We start from the raw sequence: 20,185 nt of genomic DNA, 5'->3' as shown, positions 1-20,185 counted from the left end.
AGAGACAATGCATGCAATTTAGCTATAGCTAGGTTTTATCACAAATAAATGAAATATATATATGTATTTTCTTCTTTCTTATTAAATAAATTCATCACTTAGTACCATATAACCAGTTCCTAAAAATTGCCATGGCACACCACAACTTTCTCTTAGAACATGCTGTTGCACTTGATTTTTCGATTTGGCATGGGGATTCCGCAATTAGAGTACAAGGAGGACAATGGAATTGAATAAGGTAACATGTGTGAATTAAGAAGGGACACAAGAAGAGAGTACCCATTATACTGATATTGATTATTGACAACATTTATGAAATTTTGAAGATGATGAATAACATGATTGATTGCAGTACATATGGTTTTGTTTTTTGTCATTCACCATAGTAAAGAGAGCAGTACAGCACCATCCATGCATGCAACGGGGCCATGCCAGTACTTGAAAATTTAATGGTGAAGCCATTGGTTATCCTAATATCTAGCTACCTCGTTCCTTCATGTCAGTTCATCGTCTAATATAACATGGGTATCCATGTTTTATGTCTCCTCTCTACAGTGTCTCTCTCTCTCTATTATGACTGCTAGCTGCAGTCTAGCTAGTAAATACATAAAGTAGGGCTTGTGTGAAAAAGTAGTCCATTTGGATGAATCTGTATATCCTCCCTAAACAAGATCATTGTAGCCTCTAGCGAGAAAAAACTCTTAGAAAGCATATGGTTTAGAATCAGATATGTTCCATGACGTTGGTTAATGCTGCCCTGATGCCGGCATCGTACTTTGGCACCGTGGGCGCCTTTTTTCTAGGCGCTTTTTGGATGCCTAGTGCGCCTATGCGAATGCCCATGGAGCCTTTTACAACATAGATGGCCGTCAAATGTTAACATGCTTGTAGTGTATCAAAAGTCACCCGATAAGCTAGAAACAAAAAGATTTTACTTTGGGTAAAAGTAAACTTTTCTTTTCTAGAAATTAATTCGAAATTATGTTACCAATCTAATTTCTGAAATTTTGACTTAAAAAAATATCTCTTTATTCACTTACTTAAAATAACCCTGTCGCAAGTTTCACAGCTCAACCTTCCTACATAAGGTCTTATTGTCTTGGTACCTGAAGACACATCAAAGAGCATTCACTTAACCGAATCAAGATAATGTAGCTCCGTTGGAGTCGTCCAAGATGAGCGTGCAATATTAATTACAGAACATGAAATACGATTCTCATTAACTATTTTCCTTGTCGATTATTCTAATTTATGTTACGAATATGAGATCAAAATTAATGATCTTAATGATCTAAGTGATGTGATCGTATTGAATGACCAAATCGTGCAAAAAAATAATTAGAGCTTCATTAATGGAAAATGAGCCTATTTATGTGTCGACATCTGAGTGTGATGAATGGGATTATTAATATTGTGTATTAGAGAATCATGGATCCTATGTATTAGCTAATTAAATCACCCCATCGTGCAATTCTTTTTGTTGCATTTGTTGCTTAATCTTAGTTAACCAATTACTATATATTTCTTAATTCTCACTTTGACCTCTGGTTTTGACTAATTTGTTGTCTTTCAAAATTTGTTGCATATTTGCCAAAATATTGAGCCATCCTCCCCCATGGCTAGTAATGTAGAGTCCAATTCGATTTGTTGCATATCCATCGTGCATTCGTGCGTATAAGAAATATATATGAATGAGTTTCGTGTATATTTTGAAGAAACAATGCTAGTCAAGTACCTCGATGTTGAAGATGATAATGTTGATAGTTTATTTCCTTCTTGATTACAAACTTCCATTAAATGAAACATTAATAATGGTCTCAGTTTTGCTTAATTTCCATGACTCAACCTAATAAGAAATGATTTCATGATTTGCCCACTTTCTCTTCACTTCAACGGAACCATTTAATGGATTTCGAAAAGGTCAATCACTTCCTTGTTGTATACATTTGCACCACTTCATTTAATGCTTAACTTAGAAATTATGCAATTAAAGCCAATTGCCGAACTTTGCTTCTCCATTGGCTCCACAACTTGATTAACATATATGGTTCTCTCTTCATTTCCTTTACGCTCTCTTTCTTCATCATCTTACCTAAATTATTTTAGGTGGTGGCAAGTCGGCAACATGTATGCATGGTGAGTAAATCATACATGTGGCTGTTTTATCTTTTGAAAATGATCGAACATATGAGAACTTAATACAAGCAAGTTCCAATCCAGTTTTGAGAATAGTGCACGTAACGATTACCAGGGATCTCAATATGTTAAAAGAATAGGCCAGAGTCATGACATTGTGTGTACCTGGATTTCTACGGTTAATAAATTTTGGACAATCACGTATTTTATAAGTCGGTTTTCTAAACTAATTAGAAAATGCAATCTGTGATAAGACAGGCTAAAGAAATATGGATTTGTTGAAATTGATTTCATTGAGTAATATTTATATTAGTTACATGAGAACAAAGATAATAATCCGTAACAGGAGAAACTAAAGAATAGGTATAGCTGAATAATAGAAGGACTAAACCTAATTAGCTATAGAACAGGACTTTACAACATAAGAATATGAAGACCAGGAAAAGTTACAACAACTTGTACATATGGCAAGTATGCATGTACACATAGATTTAATACCCCCTCAAGTTGGAGCGGTAGAACCCGAACGAACACCCAACTTGCTAACCAGACGACCAAATTGTGGAGCTCCTAACGGCTTTGTAAAAACATCTGCAAGTTGATTAGCAGATTGAAATACTTAGTTCGTTCGTGAAATACTGGATTTTGAGAAATGTGAATTGATGCTTGACTATCACAAGAAACTGTGATAGGGAGAGGACATGAAATATGCATGTCATTGAAAAGATAATATAACCATCGTAATTCTGCTGTTAGATTTTCCAAAGCACGATATTCAGCTTCAGCAGAAGAACGAGCCACAGTAGGTTGTTTCTTTGATTTCCATGAAATAGGACTATCACCTATTTTTACCAAGTAACTTGTAGTGGAACGACGAGTAATTGGGAAGCCTTCCCAATCAGAATCCATGAATCCATGCAGAGAAAGGGAACTACTGGAAGATAAGAATATTCCATGACCAATTGTACCCTTTAGATAACGTAAAATACGATGAACAGCATCAAGATGAGATATGCGAGGATTTTGCATAAATTGACTCAATTCACTGAATAAGTGATGTCAGGACGAGTAACTGTGAGATAAAAGAGACGACCAATAAGGCGTCGAAAAGAACTCGGATCAGATAACTCCTTACCATCAGTATGTGTTAACTTAAGATGTGTATCCATTGGAAAAGAGGAAATACGAGCTCCTGTTAGACCAGAGTCTTTAAGAATATCAAGGACATATTTTCGTTGACATAGGAAAATACATTTAGAAGAACGAGAGACCTCAATGCCTAAAAAATATTGTAAGCATCCAAGATCCTTGATAGAGAAATGAGAAGCCAGACGTAGCTTAAGTGAGATGATGAAGCTATCATCTATGCCAGTGATAATTATGGCATCGACATATACTAAAACAAAAATCGAAGTTGTGCCTCGATGATATGTGAAAAGAGAGTTATCACATAGAGATTTTGTAAAACCTTCAGCTAATAAAACTGAGCATAGCTTAGCAAACCATTGACGAGAGGCTTGTTTAAGGCCATAGAGGGATTTCTTAAGTTTGAATACCTTAGACTCACATTTACGTGCCAGACCGGGTGGAATTCTCATATAGATTTCTTCATCAAGATCACCTTGGAGGAACGCATTGTTCACATCCAACTGATGTAAAGACCAACCTTTGATTGCTGCAACAGATAGCAACACACAGACAGTGACTAGTTTTGCAACTGGAGCAAAAGTGTCATAGTAATCGATTTCTTCTTGCTGAGTGTGCCCTTTTGCAACAAGACGAGCTTTATAACGTTCTATAGAACCACCAGAATTGAACTTGATCTTAAAAACCCATTTACAGCCAATGGCTGTTTTGCCGGGTGGTAAATCAACCATTATCCAAGTGTTGTTTGCTTCCAAAGCTAAAATTTCTTTAGCCATTGTAGCACGCCACTTGGGACACTTGGATGCCTGTGAGAAAGATTTTGGTTATTCTTGAAGAAGAACAGCAGATAAAAAAGCCTTATGTGATGCCTTGAATTTATCATAAGATAAATAATCTGTCAACGGATACGCTGAAGTTGATTGGCATCTCGCAGACGAGCAATGATAATCTTTCAAGTAAACTGGTGGATTACGAGTGCGAACTGGACGCGATTGTGCAACTGGAATTGGAGATTCAAAAACTGGTGCAGACGGAAAAATTGGCAGACCAGATGGAAAAGCACTGCGTTGTGCTGATGGAGAAGCACTGTTGTGTGCCGATGAAGAAGACTGACCTAGAGAAGAAACTACAAGGGATACGCATGTATGATTGGTAGGTAATAGAGACGATTGACCTGAAGAAACGTTATTGGTTGATGACGGGGGCAACTGTCCTAAAGAAGATTCTACAGGTGGGACTACAGAATCACCTGGAGTAGTAGGAAAAGATGGAGATATAGAAATATCTGGAGTTTCAGAGTATTGTGCAGCGGAATGACCTGCACTGCTGTTATGTAGAGAAATTTCACGGTTCAACTGGGAAGGAGACTCAGATGACACAAGTGCAGGAGGAGACGATGGTGAAAGGACATAATCATAGAAATACGAATCCTGAGAATGTTCAGGTGCTGATACAGGAAGATTGTGTGACAAATCATCGAAGGGAAAGGAATTCTCATGAAACACCACATCTTTAGAGGTGTAAATGGATTGTGTTTCAAGGTCATAGACCTTGTAACCTTTCTGACCATGAGGAGAATCTGGATGCGCAAAGATGAGAACCGATCATGTAATCCTTGCAAAAACTCCATGGATCTATCCTGGTTGTGATTGTTCACATAGTTTTTGCGTGCTCCACAGATGCATGGTTCAATAAGACGGAAAACATCCAACTGATCCCAAAGAGACTTAAGGCGGTGTAATACATTGCCACACTTAAGTTGTCTTGTTTCAGGTGTGCAATTGACTGCTTCAATGCATATAGCTTGGATGCATTATGATGAGAAAAACACGATTTAATTTCCAGCCATTGTTCTCTAGCCGATGGGAAGTTCATGGTGCTGGATCTGATTTCCGGATCAACAGAGTTTGAGATCCAACTTCCAACGAGGTCATAGCAACGTATTCGGTGGGGAAGATCGACTGGGTTTGTTGGCTTCTTCACAGTGCCATCGATGTAGCCGGTTTTTCCTTTTGCACCGAGAGCTTTTGTCATTCTCTGTCCCAAGTGCAGTATTTATCACTTGTTAGGAAAGGAGTAAAAATAACAGACGTAGGATTGTCTGCTGGGTTGGTTGGAGATAATCCAATATCCTTATCAGAGTTGATGATATTGTGAGAATCCATTGAAGGGTCTGATTGATCACCTTCAATAGTCATGGAGATGAAGATTTGTTGGAAAAAAAATTAACCTAGCTCTAATATACCGTAAAGAAATATGGATTTGGTTTTCTCTCACATAACTGTTGAGATTGATTTCACTGAATAATATTTATATTGGTTACCTGACAACAAAAATAATAATCCGTAATAGAAGAAACTAAAGAATAGGTATAGCTGAATAATAGAAGGACTAAACCTAATTAGCTATATAACAAGACTTTACAACACAAAAATAGGAAGACCGGGAAAAGTTACAACAACTTGTACATGTGGCAAGTATGCCTGTACACGTGGATTTAATACAGGCTAACACAAACCATACCTTCGGACAGACCATACTACTTTGAGAGCTTAATATGGTTATACATAAGACGAAATATTTGTGGATGTTATGAAAATATCTGGTTGCTTTCCTACTGGAAAAATAGGAGAAGAAATAGTTTGAAAATTAGACTTACAACGTATGAAATGAACATCACGATTCACGGGCTTCTACGGCTGAAGAACTGGTGACCGGCCTCGACAGCTTACCATGTTCAACACGGTATATCTACTAATCCACACTTCTTGGATGAGCTCATCAGCAACTATCTTTTTGTTGGTTCTTTCATTTTCAAATCCACACTTTACAGATTTAAGTAAAGTCAATAATAAAAGCAACCAAAGAAAGAACACAGTACTCATCCATACGTATGTGACAAAAGCTAGCCAGCCGCATAGTCTACTACCCACATCAAGGGAACACACAACATGACTCCTATCTTTATACTTTATTCTTCGATCTTCGTCTCTTTAGCTAGCTAGCTAACTAGATATGAACATCCATTATTCAAAGAGATACAGTCGATGACTTTACGTATGAATGTGTTGTGCAGTTTGAACTTTGAAGATTGTATATAATAATTGTGTGGCTATAACCTCTAAAAAGATTCAATATGGGGACCAATTTAATGTTGAAAGGTGAAGAAAATGACCAAGTGATAATGATCTTTTTAAATATATTAAGCTGCTTTCAAAATGACTAATTAAGGGATGATTTTTTTGGATTAGATCACCTCTGATTTGGATGTCTTCAACATGTCAAAGAAATTGCTAGTTTCGTATACATCTTGCCAAGGGAAATTGAACTGGTTTGGTTTGAGTTGTGTGGCCTTGTGGGGCACATAATTAAGCTTATCCATTCACTTATACATAGTTACATACCATAAGAATGTGTGGCGAGTGAGCTGGTCAAGACAATTTCACACTGCGACCGTTTTGCAAAGATCTCTTTTTCTAGCGGTCATCGGTGTCAATTTACTACGAGGTACCAAAATTCATATAAAGTTTTTTGTCATCCTCCCAGTAAACTGGTACCTCACGTTAGTAGTGTTGTTAATTACACACTTACCCAACTGGCTCACAAGTCTAATATTTTGAAGATTTTAGCAGGTTCACTCTCTTATAACCTTAGTAAATTTTTGCTTGACAAAGAAATTTTTGCTAATGCTTCCTACTACTACATAAATAGAAACTTTAATTTTCTTGCTGATAAACTAGCTAAATACTTGCTAAAGTTTAAGGGTATTGTAATAGAGTCGAAAAATATGGATGGTCATAGTAGAGCTACATGGGTAGCAAAACTCAGTGATTCCGATAATGTTCTCTCTTTTACTTAGTTTAATAAAATTTCTTTTTATCAAAAAAAAAGAAAGAAAAAGAGTAAATTTTTGCTTTCCCTTGGACAAATTTCTGCCTCCGCCCCTGGTTGGTACCCTCTCTTATTCATTAAATTTTCCTAGCTAAATTGGGGTCTATGCCACTTAATTGCGGCCTATAGCTACATGACAAAATAGGGTCATTAAGAAGTAATTCATAGAAACCCCTTAACCAATTATTTTCTTAATGGCTAATTTACCCCTGATTAATTAGTGTTAATTCGGGTGATTAGTGGTAAAATATAGTGTTAGATGTGAAATTAACTTGTGTTAATTAATCATCTGAACGTGAAAAAATTTGAAAATTTGAAATTTTTTGAAGAAAACCAACTCAGAATCGGTATATGTTGTCAAAAACATATACCGATTGTAACCTCAAAAACATACAGATATTTTTTGAAACTAGCTTCTACCCAGAATCGGTTTATATGGACAAGAAAATCAACCGATTATCCATAATCGGTTTATATTGGCATGAACATAAACCGATTGTGGGTAAATGTTCTCTTTTTTATCTGTGAATTATGTGTTGTTAAACATCAAATAAAATTAAAATTCATTCTATACCCGAGTTAATGAAATGAAATCGAGTATGATTTCATACTCATTTTATGATCGAGTATTAACTGAAAAAAATGGGTTAACCAGAATCGGTTTTACACGATACATATGTAAAAACCGATTCCTGACATTGCACAACAGGAATCGGTTTATAAGAATGCTCATGTAATCCGATTCTAACAAAAAAAAGATACTGAAAAATTGAGAACAACAATCGGTTTACTCGACACACATATAAAATCCGATTCTAACATTATATATCAACAATCGGTTTTATAAGTGCTAATGTAATCCGATTCTGGTTCAAATTTCTCGAAGCAGAAAACATATCAAGGACAACCGGTCTTTGTGGGCATGAACATAAACCGTTTATATTTGCAATTGGATCACATATACATTAACGTTAACCGATTCTGATAAACCAGGAAAAATTTGATTTCAAAATTTTCAAATTTTGAGCAATTTTATGTTACTAAAACCTAGTTTATAGGATTGGGTTGAGAAGAAAAGAAGAAGAATCAGTTGAAGTGGAGATGGAAATGAATTTGTTTTTGATTTTAGTTTTTAATTTTATGATTTTAGTTTATGATTTTGATTTTGATTTTAGTTTTTAAATTTTATGATTTTAGTTTTATGATTTTGATTTTAGTTTTTAATTTTATGATTAGGATTTGATGGGGACAAATTAGTAGTATTAACATTTGATAGAGGGTAAAATGATAGTTTCATCAAACTTAGACACCTCTTATCATTCTTTATGGGGTGGATGAAAAAAATCATAGGCCCCAATTAAATGACGTAGGCCCCAATTTAACGAGGTAAATTCAAGTTAACAAACCATGGACTCTTGTTGGTGAATCCCTCGACAATATCTTTGGTTCACATTGCATGGTACCTATTCGTCTTGCAACTAGATTATGCCATAGTTGTCAATTTTCGTATATGGGCCGCACGGATATTGTAGGTAGAGTAGAGTGGGGAAGGCTAGATGGAGTATTGAGAACAGGTTTGGGCGTGGATATAAGAAATTCCATAATTTTTTTTTGACTGAGCCCTCAATAATTAAGTTGATTATGGTGGGAGATCAGCTTCACAATTATATTGATGGGGGGGAGCACTAAAAGTAGTAAATAGTGTTTACGTAGTCGTACAAGTTGTGGCTATTACTGTTGGAGTCTGAATACGATTGAATGTAGATCAGAGTTCATGGCGATAGAGAGAGCTGGAGGGCGAGAGACTATGAAGACAAACTCAGACTACATTATTCTCACCATTCACTGTTCATGGTGTTGATAGGTCACCAATGGTTTCACGTTGATTCAACAATTATCCTTCATTCTTTCGGATATCTTTTCATTGTCATGACTTTTACGGCATTTTTTCAGCTCTGGATACAGACAGCTCTCGCTGCTCTCCCATAGGTGTGATGGTGGACATGCATGTGGAAGTTAAGAGGATGTTTGAAGTTGTTTCTGAATTTAATTACGTTCAAACTAGAAATTAGTTTGACAATACAATTTCAGAATGATTATCGGGAACATAGCGAAGTTTTTCTTTTTTTTACTCCTAATTTCTCGAGTTGATTTTTGGGTGGAGAATGTTTTGATACCAAAAACATAAATTTGAAAGAAAACAATTCCAAAAATTATAAGCAAAAAAAGGGAAAAAAAATGTTTCACAAATAGTTAAACATTTTTATTTCTAAAAAATCATTTACAAAATCTGTTCCCAAACTGACTTTTGGAAGTCGAAAAATTACTTCTAAAAGTGTATCAAAACACCTCAAATAAGTCTAAAATCTAGAAAGTTATCAGAAAGTTAATTTGGAAACCAAATTTCATAATTATTTCTAAATATAAAGCAATATTTTCTATTTTGATCCGTGAAAACTACTTCTACTTCTAGTTGTCAAACATGCTAGAAGTGACTATTTTAACGCAAAAAAGACCATTAAAGTTGGCAATGTATTTACCTTTGTGTATCTCCCGTTCCTTCCCAAGGGGAAATAAAATTCTGATAAATAAAAATTTAGAGAACACAAAATTGGTTAAAAAGACCAAAATCAACAATTCCTGGGTGAAATGGACAGTTAGATTTTGATACTGTTTAAATGGACAAAAATGTAAAAATAGACAGGATGTAACCAGTTTCATCGTGACCATTTTCAAATATTTTTTCTTATTTTTAATTTATACAGGATGTATCCAGTTTCATCCTTGCTATTTTTTAAATTTAAGCTAAGATGAAACCAATTTCATCCTTACTATTTTTTACTCGTCCATTTGAACCGTGATTTAAAAATATTTGGACAAATGACCCATTTTCCGTTTAGAAAAAGGCACATTTTTTTTGAAGAACAAAATTGTTGAATTATGATACTCGTATCGTATCCCTCTAAAACGGACTCTGATGTTGTCATAGCTCTTTGAAATCGAATCAGAATTTAACGAGTGAGATTCAGGTAAAAAATTGCAAGCTAGCAAGAAACCAGGGACAGACCTATGAGAGGGCTAATCGGGACTTTAGTCCCGGTCCACAAACCTAATTTTTTCCATGTTAGCCAAATTTTTGGTTAATCATGTGTATTAGCCCGGATCTAAAATGAAAAATCCGTCATCCTGAATCCGTCCCTGCAAGAAACGAGCACCCTATAAGAGTAGTTTGTGAACGTGTGAACGTGATCTAGCTTACATATATTCTTTGATCCTATACATATTCTTCACTTGATTCTAATTTGACCATCTTAATTAATGGCTGATTAATTTAGTGATATTCATAATCTTCCATCTTTAAATACATAAGCAGATCTCCATTTCTTAACTTCCTCACGAGCTCACTATTTAATAACCCCCTTTTATTTTCTCTAATCTAACCACTTAAGAACTGAGATCCAGCAGACAGAAAATAAATGGTAGTATTATTCTTTTTTCACCAACAGTGCACACGTTCAGCTAGGGGTTTGATATTTTTGAGTCAGAAACTTTAAACCCCCTAATGTGGCATCTCTCGTGATGAGGAAAATGGTTATTGTTTACCTCCTCTCTTCTTCTGTTTCTGACTCACCCCATTGTAAATCTAACTAGTATTAGTTTATGACCCTAGCTTGATGAAGGATACTAGCTTCCTTTCTCGCTTAAACATGTATAGCGCATTTGGATACAATTTTGCTTTTGATTTCTGCTTCTTTAAAAGTAGAAGTCAGAAGCATAAGTCAAAAGTCCAGATATTTTGTTTTATAAAAAGTCGACTTTTTTGTTTTTAAAAGTTGTTCTGAAATTCCACACCCAAACTGACTTCTTGTTTTTTGACTTTTAGAAATCAAAAAGTTACTTCTGGATGTGTATCCAAACACGCTAGTATAATGCATTACCAGAAATACTTTTACTTCTCCAGAAGCAGAAGAAATTAAAAGCAAAGATATTTTGCTTCACAAAGAAAAGTAGATTTTTTTATTTTTAGAAGTCGTTCTAAAATTCTATACCCATAAACTAACTATTTGGCTATTTCTGCATGTGTATCCAAACACGCCAGTAAACTATGATATCTACCGGCAATTTAAGCGTAGAAATTGCTGACTCAGAAAATCATTGAGTTCGATTATCAGAATGCACAACCTGAATTCAGAACTCATCGTTTCTGACCTTTCACAGGTCACAACTAACAGATCTGCCGGGGAAACTCTCACGAGTCATGAATCATGATCTATCAATCGACATGTGTGGGTGTCTAAGTAAGAAAACAAATCACGTAGGTCATGTTGTTGATGACCCTACAACTTTGGACCTCAAAAATGAATAAAAGCAGTGAACATGATCGAAAAACAAAGGCTGATAATGTAGGACCTAAAAGTAGAAAATTTATAAAGTTCCTTCTTTCTCTGATTGATTTCCTCATACACAAAAAAGCTGGACGGACCCTACTTCTGAAAAATCCTATACCAAACTGTTGTTACTGTAAGAAAAAATGTAAAAAAATATCCTTGATTTTGTACTTTGGTCCCCTCTAATGGGAAAAAAGAGAGCAATAAATGCAAAATTCAACTTTTTCCTTTCTTCCAACCTCCAACCAAACAAGGCCTCCTCTATCCATCCCATCACCTTACAACTTTCGTTTACCACCTCACCTATTGGAGACAAGGAAATCCTCATCAGACAAAAAAAGAAAAAAAATCAAGTAATTTTCCAATCTGTAAAAAGTAAAAAATCAAGCTATCGGATTCCGGTAAAAAGTGAAAACTAAGCTCATTCCATAACTTATACATATACATTCCAATAATCTGGGTATTGGAAAATCTAAACCGATGTGATTTTAAACATGCAATGATGCGATTTCGAACATACAATTCTGACTTCTTGCGGAATAATCTGGATCTTAAAAGAAAAATTAACCACTATAATTTTACCGATTAATCAATGTGATTTTGAACATGCAACTTTAGCCTCAAGCTGACATATATATATGCATCTTATTATGACGAGGAAAATCAACTAGGGAAAGTAAATAGAATGAAAAACACTTAAGTCATTATCTAATTAAAAGTTTCTAGATTAAATTAGATGGAAATTAATATCCAAAATTCAAAAAATAAAACAACGTTACATTAAGAACCATTACAAGAACAAGTCTGGTGGTGGTTCTTTTTCTATGACAGGATTTTTCTTTCTTTTCTTTATAGAGAGACCCCACTTCGGTCAATTATATATTCTCAAAGACACTTTTAACGGGTCGCAAGTCAAAGCCCGAACCACCTCCCTAACAAAATTGGTTCCCAGAACCGCTAAGGACTTTGGTGCGTTCTTGACTCGGCCCGATTCTATCCGAAGTCCTCATTTTCCTAATATATATCCCTATTCTTCTTTTCACACTTCGGAAGAAAAGAAAAACAGAGAGCAAAATAACCCAAAAAAAAAACAAAAAGAAAAAGGTTTAGTTTTTGTAGACCTAGTTTTCGCAATTCAGAGCTGCCTTGATCTTCTGAACGGTGCAAGAAATAAGGTTATTCACGGTCTCCACCGACTCCACAGTAAGTTTAGCTGTTGGCAAACTGTTGACCAAAATCTGAAAAGCTACTGTTAATAACGAACCACTGGCACCGGGACCAGCAGCATCACTAGTCAACTGCTGCGAGCTAGAACCACCGCCATCGCTTCCGTCATTGTTGTTGCTGCCATTTGGGGGATCAGCACAGTTTGAAATGGACTGACGATGAGGTCCACCATCAGGTACTATAGAAAATCCAGAAGGAAGCAATGCAACATAAGCCGAATCGCCACCACTCATCACCACATGCATTGCTGGTATATCAACTGGTGCATACACCACAAGTGAACCTGATGCATCTATGCATGTCTCTTGCAATATTAACATACTACTCTGGCTTGCATTCATGGCCTGCATTTGGTAAATTCAAGATTAGTAGTCAAACTATGATGACTTAATTTCTTTTCTTTACCTAAGAAAAAATAAAGTCAAAATCTAACTATTTTATAAATGTCAGCTTCCTTGAAGACAAATTTAGGAGTCGGTCCTTTGCCGTTAATGGAAATTACAAAAATTTGCAGGTGTACCATTTTCTTGACTTTTCAATCCCTCTTTTCCCACTAGGTAAAAAGGACCATTTTGTAAATTAGCTAACTTCTAAGATAATATTCACCCACTTGAAAGTTTGAAAGGTCTACTTCACCATCTTTTGGCACACAAAAACTCACAGATATATACCTTGGTAGTATGGATACGGGTATCATATTTGTTGACCTACTTAGAAGCGGGTCAAGGAAACTAACTGTAGAGTGATGTGATTTGTGATCTCCCATACAGAGATCACATGGGTAGGGTTTTGTTTACTCTCTAAGGAGACAACAAAACCCAGTACCAGAAGTGTGTGAACAAAAATTAGGAAAAAAATGAAGTATTGAAATGGAAGGAAGTAAAACTCACGCCAGCACGAAGAAGAGAGACGCAGTTGCCAGGATCTTGGCCCTTATTAATGTGAGACATTTGTTGCATTGGCCCACCGTTAGATAGTATATCCCATTCGCTCCGTAAACGTTCATCTCGTAAGAAATCGAAGAGTTTCTGTGGTGAAATAGGAAGCCAAACTGATGTTGCAGCACTCAAAACAACACCTGGTGGTTCACCTGGATCATCAATGCTCTTTCTGGTCATAACTCTAACATCTGCATCAACATTCCCTGCAGAAAGTCTGTTCCATTTGTGCACACTGGATGGGCAAACTCCAGCACAGAAATTCTGAGTCATTCGCTGTGCAAGCTTCAACATACTCTTACGGCCACTTTGCGTGATTCCTACACGAAAACATAAACAGCAATTCAGAACCTTAAACGCCCAACTGTTTGATCAAAGGACAAAAGTAGTGAGAAAGGAAAAGATTACAACTTACCAGTCTGATCTCGGATTGGCATATTAGACATAAGAATTGCAATGCATTCGCATTGACGTTGTAATGTTGCAACCCACTTCTGCGCTCCAAAACCCAAACCAGCATTGACTAGCGGCTGATAAATACGATGGATCGAATTCTCGTCATACTCTGCATGCTCAACCCACGTAACCTGTGTACACATTTCAAAATGTAATGCATTGTCCTTATTAGTATATCCCAATTTTCACCAAGTGGGTGAACATCCTTATCTAAAAAAGGTCAATAAAAAGTCAAAATCTCAAACCCTGTTCAAGTTTCAAACACATGATTAAGGTCCCCCCAACAAATAAAACAAAGAAAAAGCCATGAAATGTATATGTCATCAGAGTCAACCAAGAAATGTTTAAGAACCCCATTTTTTTATATTTCGAGTTCAGAGAGAAATGTTGTATTAAAATATCAGCACAATATTTCCATATCTAGGCAATCTATAGAAAAAAATGTCATAAGGTCAGCAGAAGACTTGATGATTTATTCCTTATAGTAAAATATACGAAAAAGTGACTGTACATGTATAAACACAGCTATAAATATACCAAAATGTTCATTTTCTTCTCCTTCAACTACTTGGGAAGGAGCAATTTGTAAGCGGTATGGACGGTGGAATAACGTATCGAGAAGTTAAATCTATGATACAAAAATAGCCGCAGTTTCATGGTCTAAAAGCTTTGGTTTGTAGTGTTAGAACGGGGACCTATATAAAATGATTTCATCGAAGAGCAGTTCAAGAAGGTATCACAGATTGGAATAGAACCATCAAAAACATAGATTACGAGGGACTTAATATTTAAGTTACCTAGCTAAGCTACATTAAAACCAATACAAAAAAAAAATGTGTTCGAGGTTCAGAAACATATAGTATTAGATGCTTCTTATGAGAGTAAAACCTCGATATCGTGATCTAATAAAAGCTTACAATAATATATTTATTTTGTCTGATACGTGTACGTACAGACATTAAGCAACATTAGTGTTGAAAATTGAAGGAAGATTAGATATAGATTATACATTTTAATAAGAAGAAGCATCTAAATCTATATAAAAATGGTAAGAAGTAGAAGTTGCAGATTTTTCGGGAAAATCTTTTAGACAGTGGGGAGTTGTTCAAGAAGAGATTTCATATTCATTCATGAGAATAGTGACTAGTGAGATAAAATGACTAGAGCAAACAAAACACTTAGATGCTTGAGCTTTTTTTCTTTTCAAAGCTTGGGAAGATGTAATGCTTATGATTTTAGGTTGGCATCATGTACATAAATGTTCCTGAACTAAACTACAAAAACCCTGGTTTATGATTTAAAAAGACTAACCACCACCATTAAAGAGAAAAAAGTGGAAGAATAGCAAGAGCCTCAGTTCATGGAAGTTTGAAATTTTTTGAGATATGCATATAAATGTATGGACTATATGTGAGCTGAAAAACCGAAAATAAAAATTAAATACAAAAATCAAGATTTTGTTGTTGTGTTTAAGTGATAATAATAATACCTTGCAGTACCCATTTGGCATATCTTGAATCACACAGCCAGAAGGAAGTCTTCTACTCAAATATGTATAAGTGTCTGAATTTTCCTGGTTTGCATCAACAGAAATATCCACCACAGCCCATACTCCTTCCGCATGTTGCTTACAGAATCGAAGAAAATTGACCTCGCGAATCTGGACTAGTGGTGAAAGTACTTGAAATTCTGCGTGCATCTGCATATATAGGACATTTTTGAATAAATGAGCTATTGCTGTTTAATTGAAATGAAACTGGGGTTTAAATTTTAATGGAAAGATAAAACTGATGATAGAACTCAAAAGAGAAAAATAATTACCAGCTGAAGTGCACCATTTCGTGTTCCTCCTACACCGCTAGAGATCACATCAGTGGTGTTACATCTCGCAATCACACAAGGGAACATATCCACGTATCGTTTCTACATAAATGAAAACAGATACACGAGAATCTTTAGTATGAAAGGCAATTAAACATCGATATTAAAGCAGACATTGAAGTACTAATTGTTATACTTTCCAAGGGAAATTAATAATGGCAATCGGATAAAATTATCCCAATCCATGGTGTTAAAACCAACAAAAAATGAAACCATATGTGTTTGTTAGAACATGGATTAAACTTCTTACCGCATCCATTAATGTCTCCACAAGGGCCACGCTGTTGACGATAACCACGCCGGTTTCTCTAGTTGCTTCAGTGACAAATCCATTAGGTTTTGATCCAATGCAAGGAGCAAACATCCTGGTGTACTCGTCGCGGTTAAACGTTTCTTTACCTCCTTCAAAACTAGATGGGATCCATACAGGCTCATTAGTCTGTGCCATTCGAACCAGTTCCTCCATTGCAGCCATTGCAAGATCCAAATACATAGAATTCTCAACTGATCTATCAACCCCCGACGAAATAGATTGTTGTTGATGAGGCACCATGGACATGGCTGGCATCCCACCCGAACCACCACTTCCACGAAATTGGTTATTATTATTTCCCATCAGAAGGTTTGGATTTACACCACTCATACCATGATTCATACCACCAAATCCACCATTAATCCCAACAGCAAGGTCTAATCCGGCACTTATTTGCATTGAAGGAGGCAATGGATCACCAATAGAAGAAACAGGCCTTCCTAAGAACTTCCCGGCAAGTGCACAAACTCGGTCCAACTCTTCCTTGAGACGAGCATTTTCAACCCTGAGATGCTGTTCCTCTAAAGATACATCCCCTAGCACCGCTGCACCTCCACAGTTGTTGCACATTGGGTTTCTCATAGCTTCCCTCACATTCATGTTTTCTGCTCTAAGTTTATCATTCTCTTGTCTAAGAATCGAATTCTCATGGCGTTCGATTTGAGTCTGTCAAAAACAACCAAACATTAGAACCCCATACTCTCTTCTTCATCATCATTATCAAATATAATCAAAAAATACAGAATAGAAAACAATCAACACCTTCATCTGAGTACGGCGATTCTGAAACCAGAACTTGACTTGTCTAGCCTCCAAGACTAGTCTTCTACTAAGTTCATTTCTTTGCTTCTCATCTGGATGAGGACATTCTTTAAACAATCTATAAGAAACAGAAAACACAAAAATTATTCATCATTTCATGAATTAATCAAAAAGATAGTTCAGTAGAGATATGAAGAAGAAGATGAAGAAGTGAACATACGCTTCAAGCTCTTGTATCTGCTGTGGAGTATGTCGATGATAACGTTTCTTACGAGGAGGCTTATCAGTATCTTGATCATCAGAATTAGCACCATCCATATTATCACTACCAGATCTACTTTCATATTCATCTAATTCTCTACCATCTAATAATCTTGCACCACCACCTAATAAACCACTTCCACCATCTAGATTTTCCCCAAACCTATCTCCTCCTCCTCCACCTCCATGTCCATCCATATTGTTAGTTTGCTGCAGACAACAATAACAAACAAACCCAGATCAGTAAACATTACATAAAACTCAAACTCAAGACACAAACATTAATTAATGAACAAGGGTTGAGGTTCAGAGTATATATACAAGACCAAGAGAAAGTCCAGGAGACTTGAAGACAGCAGCAGGTTTATGATAAGGATGATGATGATGATGATTATGATTTACAACTCTTGACCGAGAAATGACACCAGTAGGCATATTGTTTAATGGTATATCAGACACTACCCTTACTCCTCCTCCTCCACCACCACCACCACCAGCAGTAGTAGTTGTTGTAGTAGCAGTAGTAGTAGTAGAACTGTTATCAAAGAAACCCCCAAAACTACTCATCAAATTTTCCTAACAACACACTCTCCTCCTATCTTTTCTCCTCAAATCTCTCCTCCAAAAATCTCTCTCCCCACCACACTCCTCCTTAAATCACCCACTCCCTCACCCACTCCTCCAAAATGAACCCTGAACCCCAAAATGTAACTCACAAAACTTGGGGTTTTTTTTCTCTGAGAGAAAGAAAGAGAAAGAAGGGCAAGCAAAACTGTAAAAAGCTTCGCTCTTCGTTCTCAATCCGTCTCCCTAACTATTTAACTCTTAGAACTAACTAGAAACACACAGAAGACTTCAAAGAAGTCTTTAAATCACCATTAAAATGTAACTTATCAACTCATTGTTTCTTCTTCTCTGCATGTTTGTTTTCTTTTTGATTGACTAAATAAGAAGAAAGAGATGACAGAAGCAGAAGCAGAAGCAGAAGAAGAAAGAAGAGCTTTCTAGCTAGTGATTGCTCTTATTTAGTCAACTAAAACTAAAACTCATTTCTTCTACTATTTTGGTTTCATCTATTTGTAAGGCTTCGAATACTCCACCACATATCCTTCTTCCCACTTTCCTCTCTCTACTGTAAAAAAAAAAAACAAGGCCTTATTTTTGGACAGATTTCTGGAGCTGTAAAAGGTCAAACTATACTACTATTCTCCAGTTGGGTACCCTTTTCAGTTTCATCGAGATGCTGCTGAAAAGTTAAATATAAAATATCGTATCTCTATGACTACTCATTTGTCAAAATCCCTGACACGATTTTTACACTTCTTTTTTACATTTTCGTATTTTCTCATAATATATAAATAAACAGTAATTAAATATAATAAGGACACATCTTAAGATCCGTGGATCTTTCTTGATTGTTTTTCTTACTTTTCTCTCTCTCTCTTGAACTGTTGAGATCTGTACAAAAAAAATTAAAAAAAAATTATGCTACCCTGAAAGAAAAAGAAAAAAATGAAAAGAACTAGGAATGAAATGAATTAAATATAACAAAAAAATGCTACCCTGAAAGTATTATTTTTGTACTTGAGAAAGAAATAAGCTGACTTAAGCAAATAGTGAAACTTACATAAAAAAGAACCATGAAAAGGGCCTTGGCTTTTTAATTTGGAGTTAAAAATTGCCTTTTCAGATTTTCCTTCTTTTTGCTTACTTTCAAAATCTCGCTCTCTGCGTATCACAGGCTTCAACAAAAAAAACACAACTACCCGGAAAACCCAAAGGTTTTTGAAGCTTTACGAATAAGGAGTTGATAAAGAAAAGTTGAATGATGGATTGATTTTCTGGTGTGTTTGTCCGTTGGGAAGGGAATTCGTTTACGAGGAATCGTATTCTATAAAGAGAGGAGCTCCAAACCCATCGTCCCATGAGTTTGAATTCTATTATTTTTTTGGGAATCCTATTCTTGACAGCCCTCTATTAATATTCACCAAACATGGGAATGGTATTTGCAGAAAACTGTTCCCATTCTCTCATACCAAATGCGTCATAAACGTTATCAGTATTTGGTGATAAAACATAGGCGAAATTAGGAAACAAATTGTGCTCGCTAAATTTGATTTGGTGCCAATTAAATTGTTAGATTTTATAAGAAAAAATCGAAAGATTACACTATTTACTACATTGTAACCGAAAGTTTGGATCCGTTTAAGCGAGATATCCGTGGCGTGTGATTGTTTTCCTTTTGAAACATAATACACTAATACGTAATTAGGACGGAATTGCGTGGGGAAAGTCGCCCCCTAGCGTCATTTTGATTCAAAAAATTGGAAAAAGATTTCTAAATATTGGTTTGAAGTACTCCTTGTTAGTTATCATCTGCCACTTGATTTGCAATTGCACTCGCCGCATAATTAGCTTCCATGTAGTTATGTTGCAGTTTGTGTCGTGGGATTGCTCGTATTCTTCTTTTGATTTATTCAATTATTTCCCTCATGTATCATGGTGGTTCTGAACGGTTGTTGATGAAATGTACTAGAGTTTAAGAGTCTGATTTCTATGTGTACATTGTACGTTGATGTATTAAGTCCCAAGAGTGTGACCAAAACCGAAGTTGTTGTGATCCCTAGCGGTTGGGTTATCACCACAATAATTGTCTGATAGACACATTTTTGTGTCTAAATTGTCCTCAATGTCTGTTTTGTTGGAACTCGATTTTTGTACTAATATTGTGTTTTTATGTATTTTTAGGAAATAAATATTGTTGGAAAATTCGGCTTGAAAAGTTG

The 20,185-nt window shown here is 35.8% G+C and overlaps 1 protein-coding gene across 3 annotated transcripts; it reads right to left on the bottom strand.

The window, feature by feature from the left end:
* Positions 1-11,629: 11,629 nt before the first annotated feature.
* Positions 11,630-18,451, bottom strand: LOC113274858 (homeobox-leucine zipper protein ANTHOCYANINLESS 2-like). 3 transcript variants are annotated; one of them, XM_026524270.1, is made up of 10 exons: positions 17,721-18,451; positions 17,359-17,609; positions 17,139-17,256; positions 16,314-17,042; positions 16,004-16,105; positions 15,672-15,881; positions 14,142-14,313; positions 13,679-14,046; positions 12,683-13,132; positions 11,630-11,864 (listed from the first exon to the last, which is right to left on the bottom strand). In XM_026524270.1, the coding sequence occupies exons 1-9, from the start codon at positions 17,964-17,966 to the stop codon at positions 12,683-12,685; spliced, it is 2,646 nt and encodes an 881-aa protein (XP_026380055.1). In that variant the 5' UTR covers positions 17,967-18,451; the 3' UTR covers positions 11,630-11,864. The 3 variants fall into 3 exon arrangements, with proteins under 3 accessions (XP_026380055.1, XP_026380054.1, XP_026380056.1); XM_026524269.1 differs by lacking the exon at positions 11,630-11,864 and having other exon boundaries at positions 12,266-13,132; XM_026524271.1 differs by lacking the exon at positions 11,630-11,864 and having other exon boundaries at positions 17,726-17,863.
* Positions 18,452-20,185: the final 1,734 nt, after the last annotated feature.

This window comes from Papaver somniferum, chromosome 4 (genome assembly GCF_003573695.1).
Source record: "Papaver somniferum cultivar HN1 chromosome 4, ASM357369v1, whole genome shotgun sequence".
In the NCBI taxonomy this organism is placed as follows: domain Eukaryota; kingdom Viridiplantae; phylum Streptophyta; class Magnoliopsida; order Ranunculales; family Papaveraceae; genus Papaver; species Papaver somniferum.
The sequence above is the reverse complement of the archived record's forward strand: the minus strand, read 5'-3'. Positions and strand labels throughout refer to the sequence as shown.

Excerpts from the sequence above, each read along its gene's own strand:
- LOC113274858 (XM_026524270.1), bottom strand. The coding sequence starts at position 17,966 with ATGAGTAGTTTTGGGGGTTTCTTTGATAACAGTTCTACTACTACTACT. Across the intron at positions 17,257-17,358 it reads CAGATACAAGAGCTTGAAGC|ATTGTTTAAAGAATGTCCTC; the intron begins GTATGTTCACTT and ends TGTTTCTTATAG. Across the intron at positions 16,106-16,313 it reads TGGAGACATTAATGGATGCG|AAACGATACGTGGATATGTT; the intron begins GTAAGAAGTTTA and ends TCATTTATGTAG.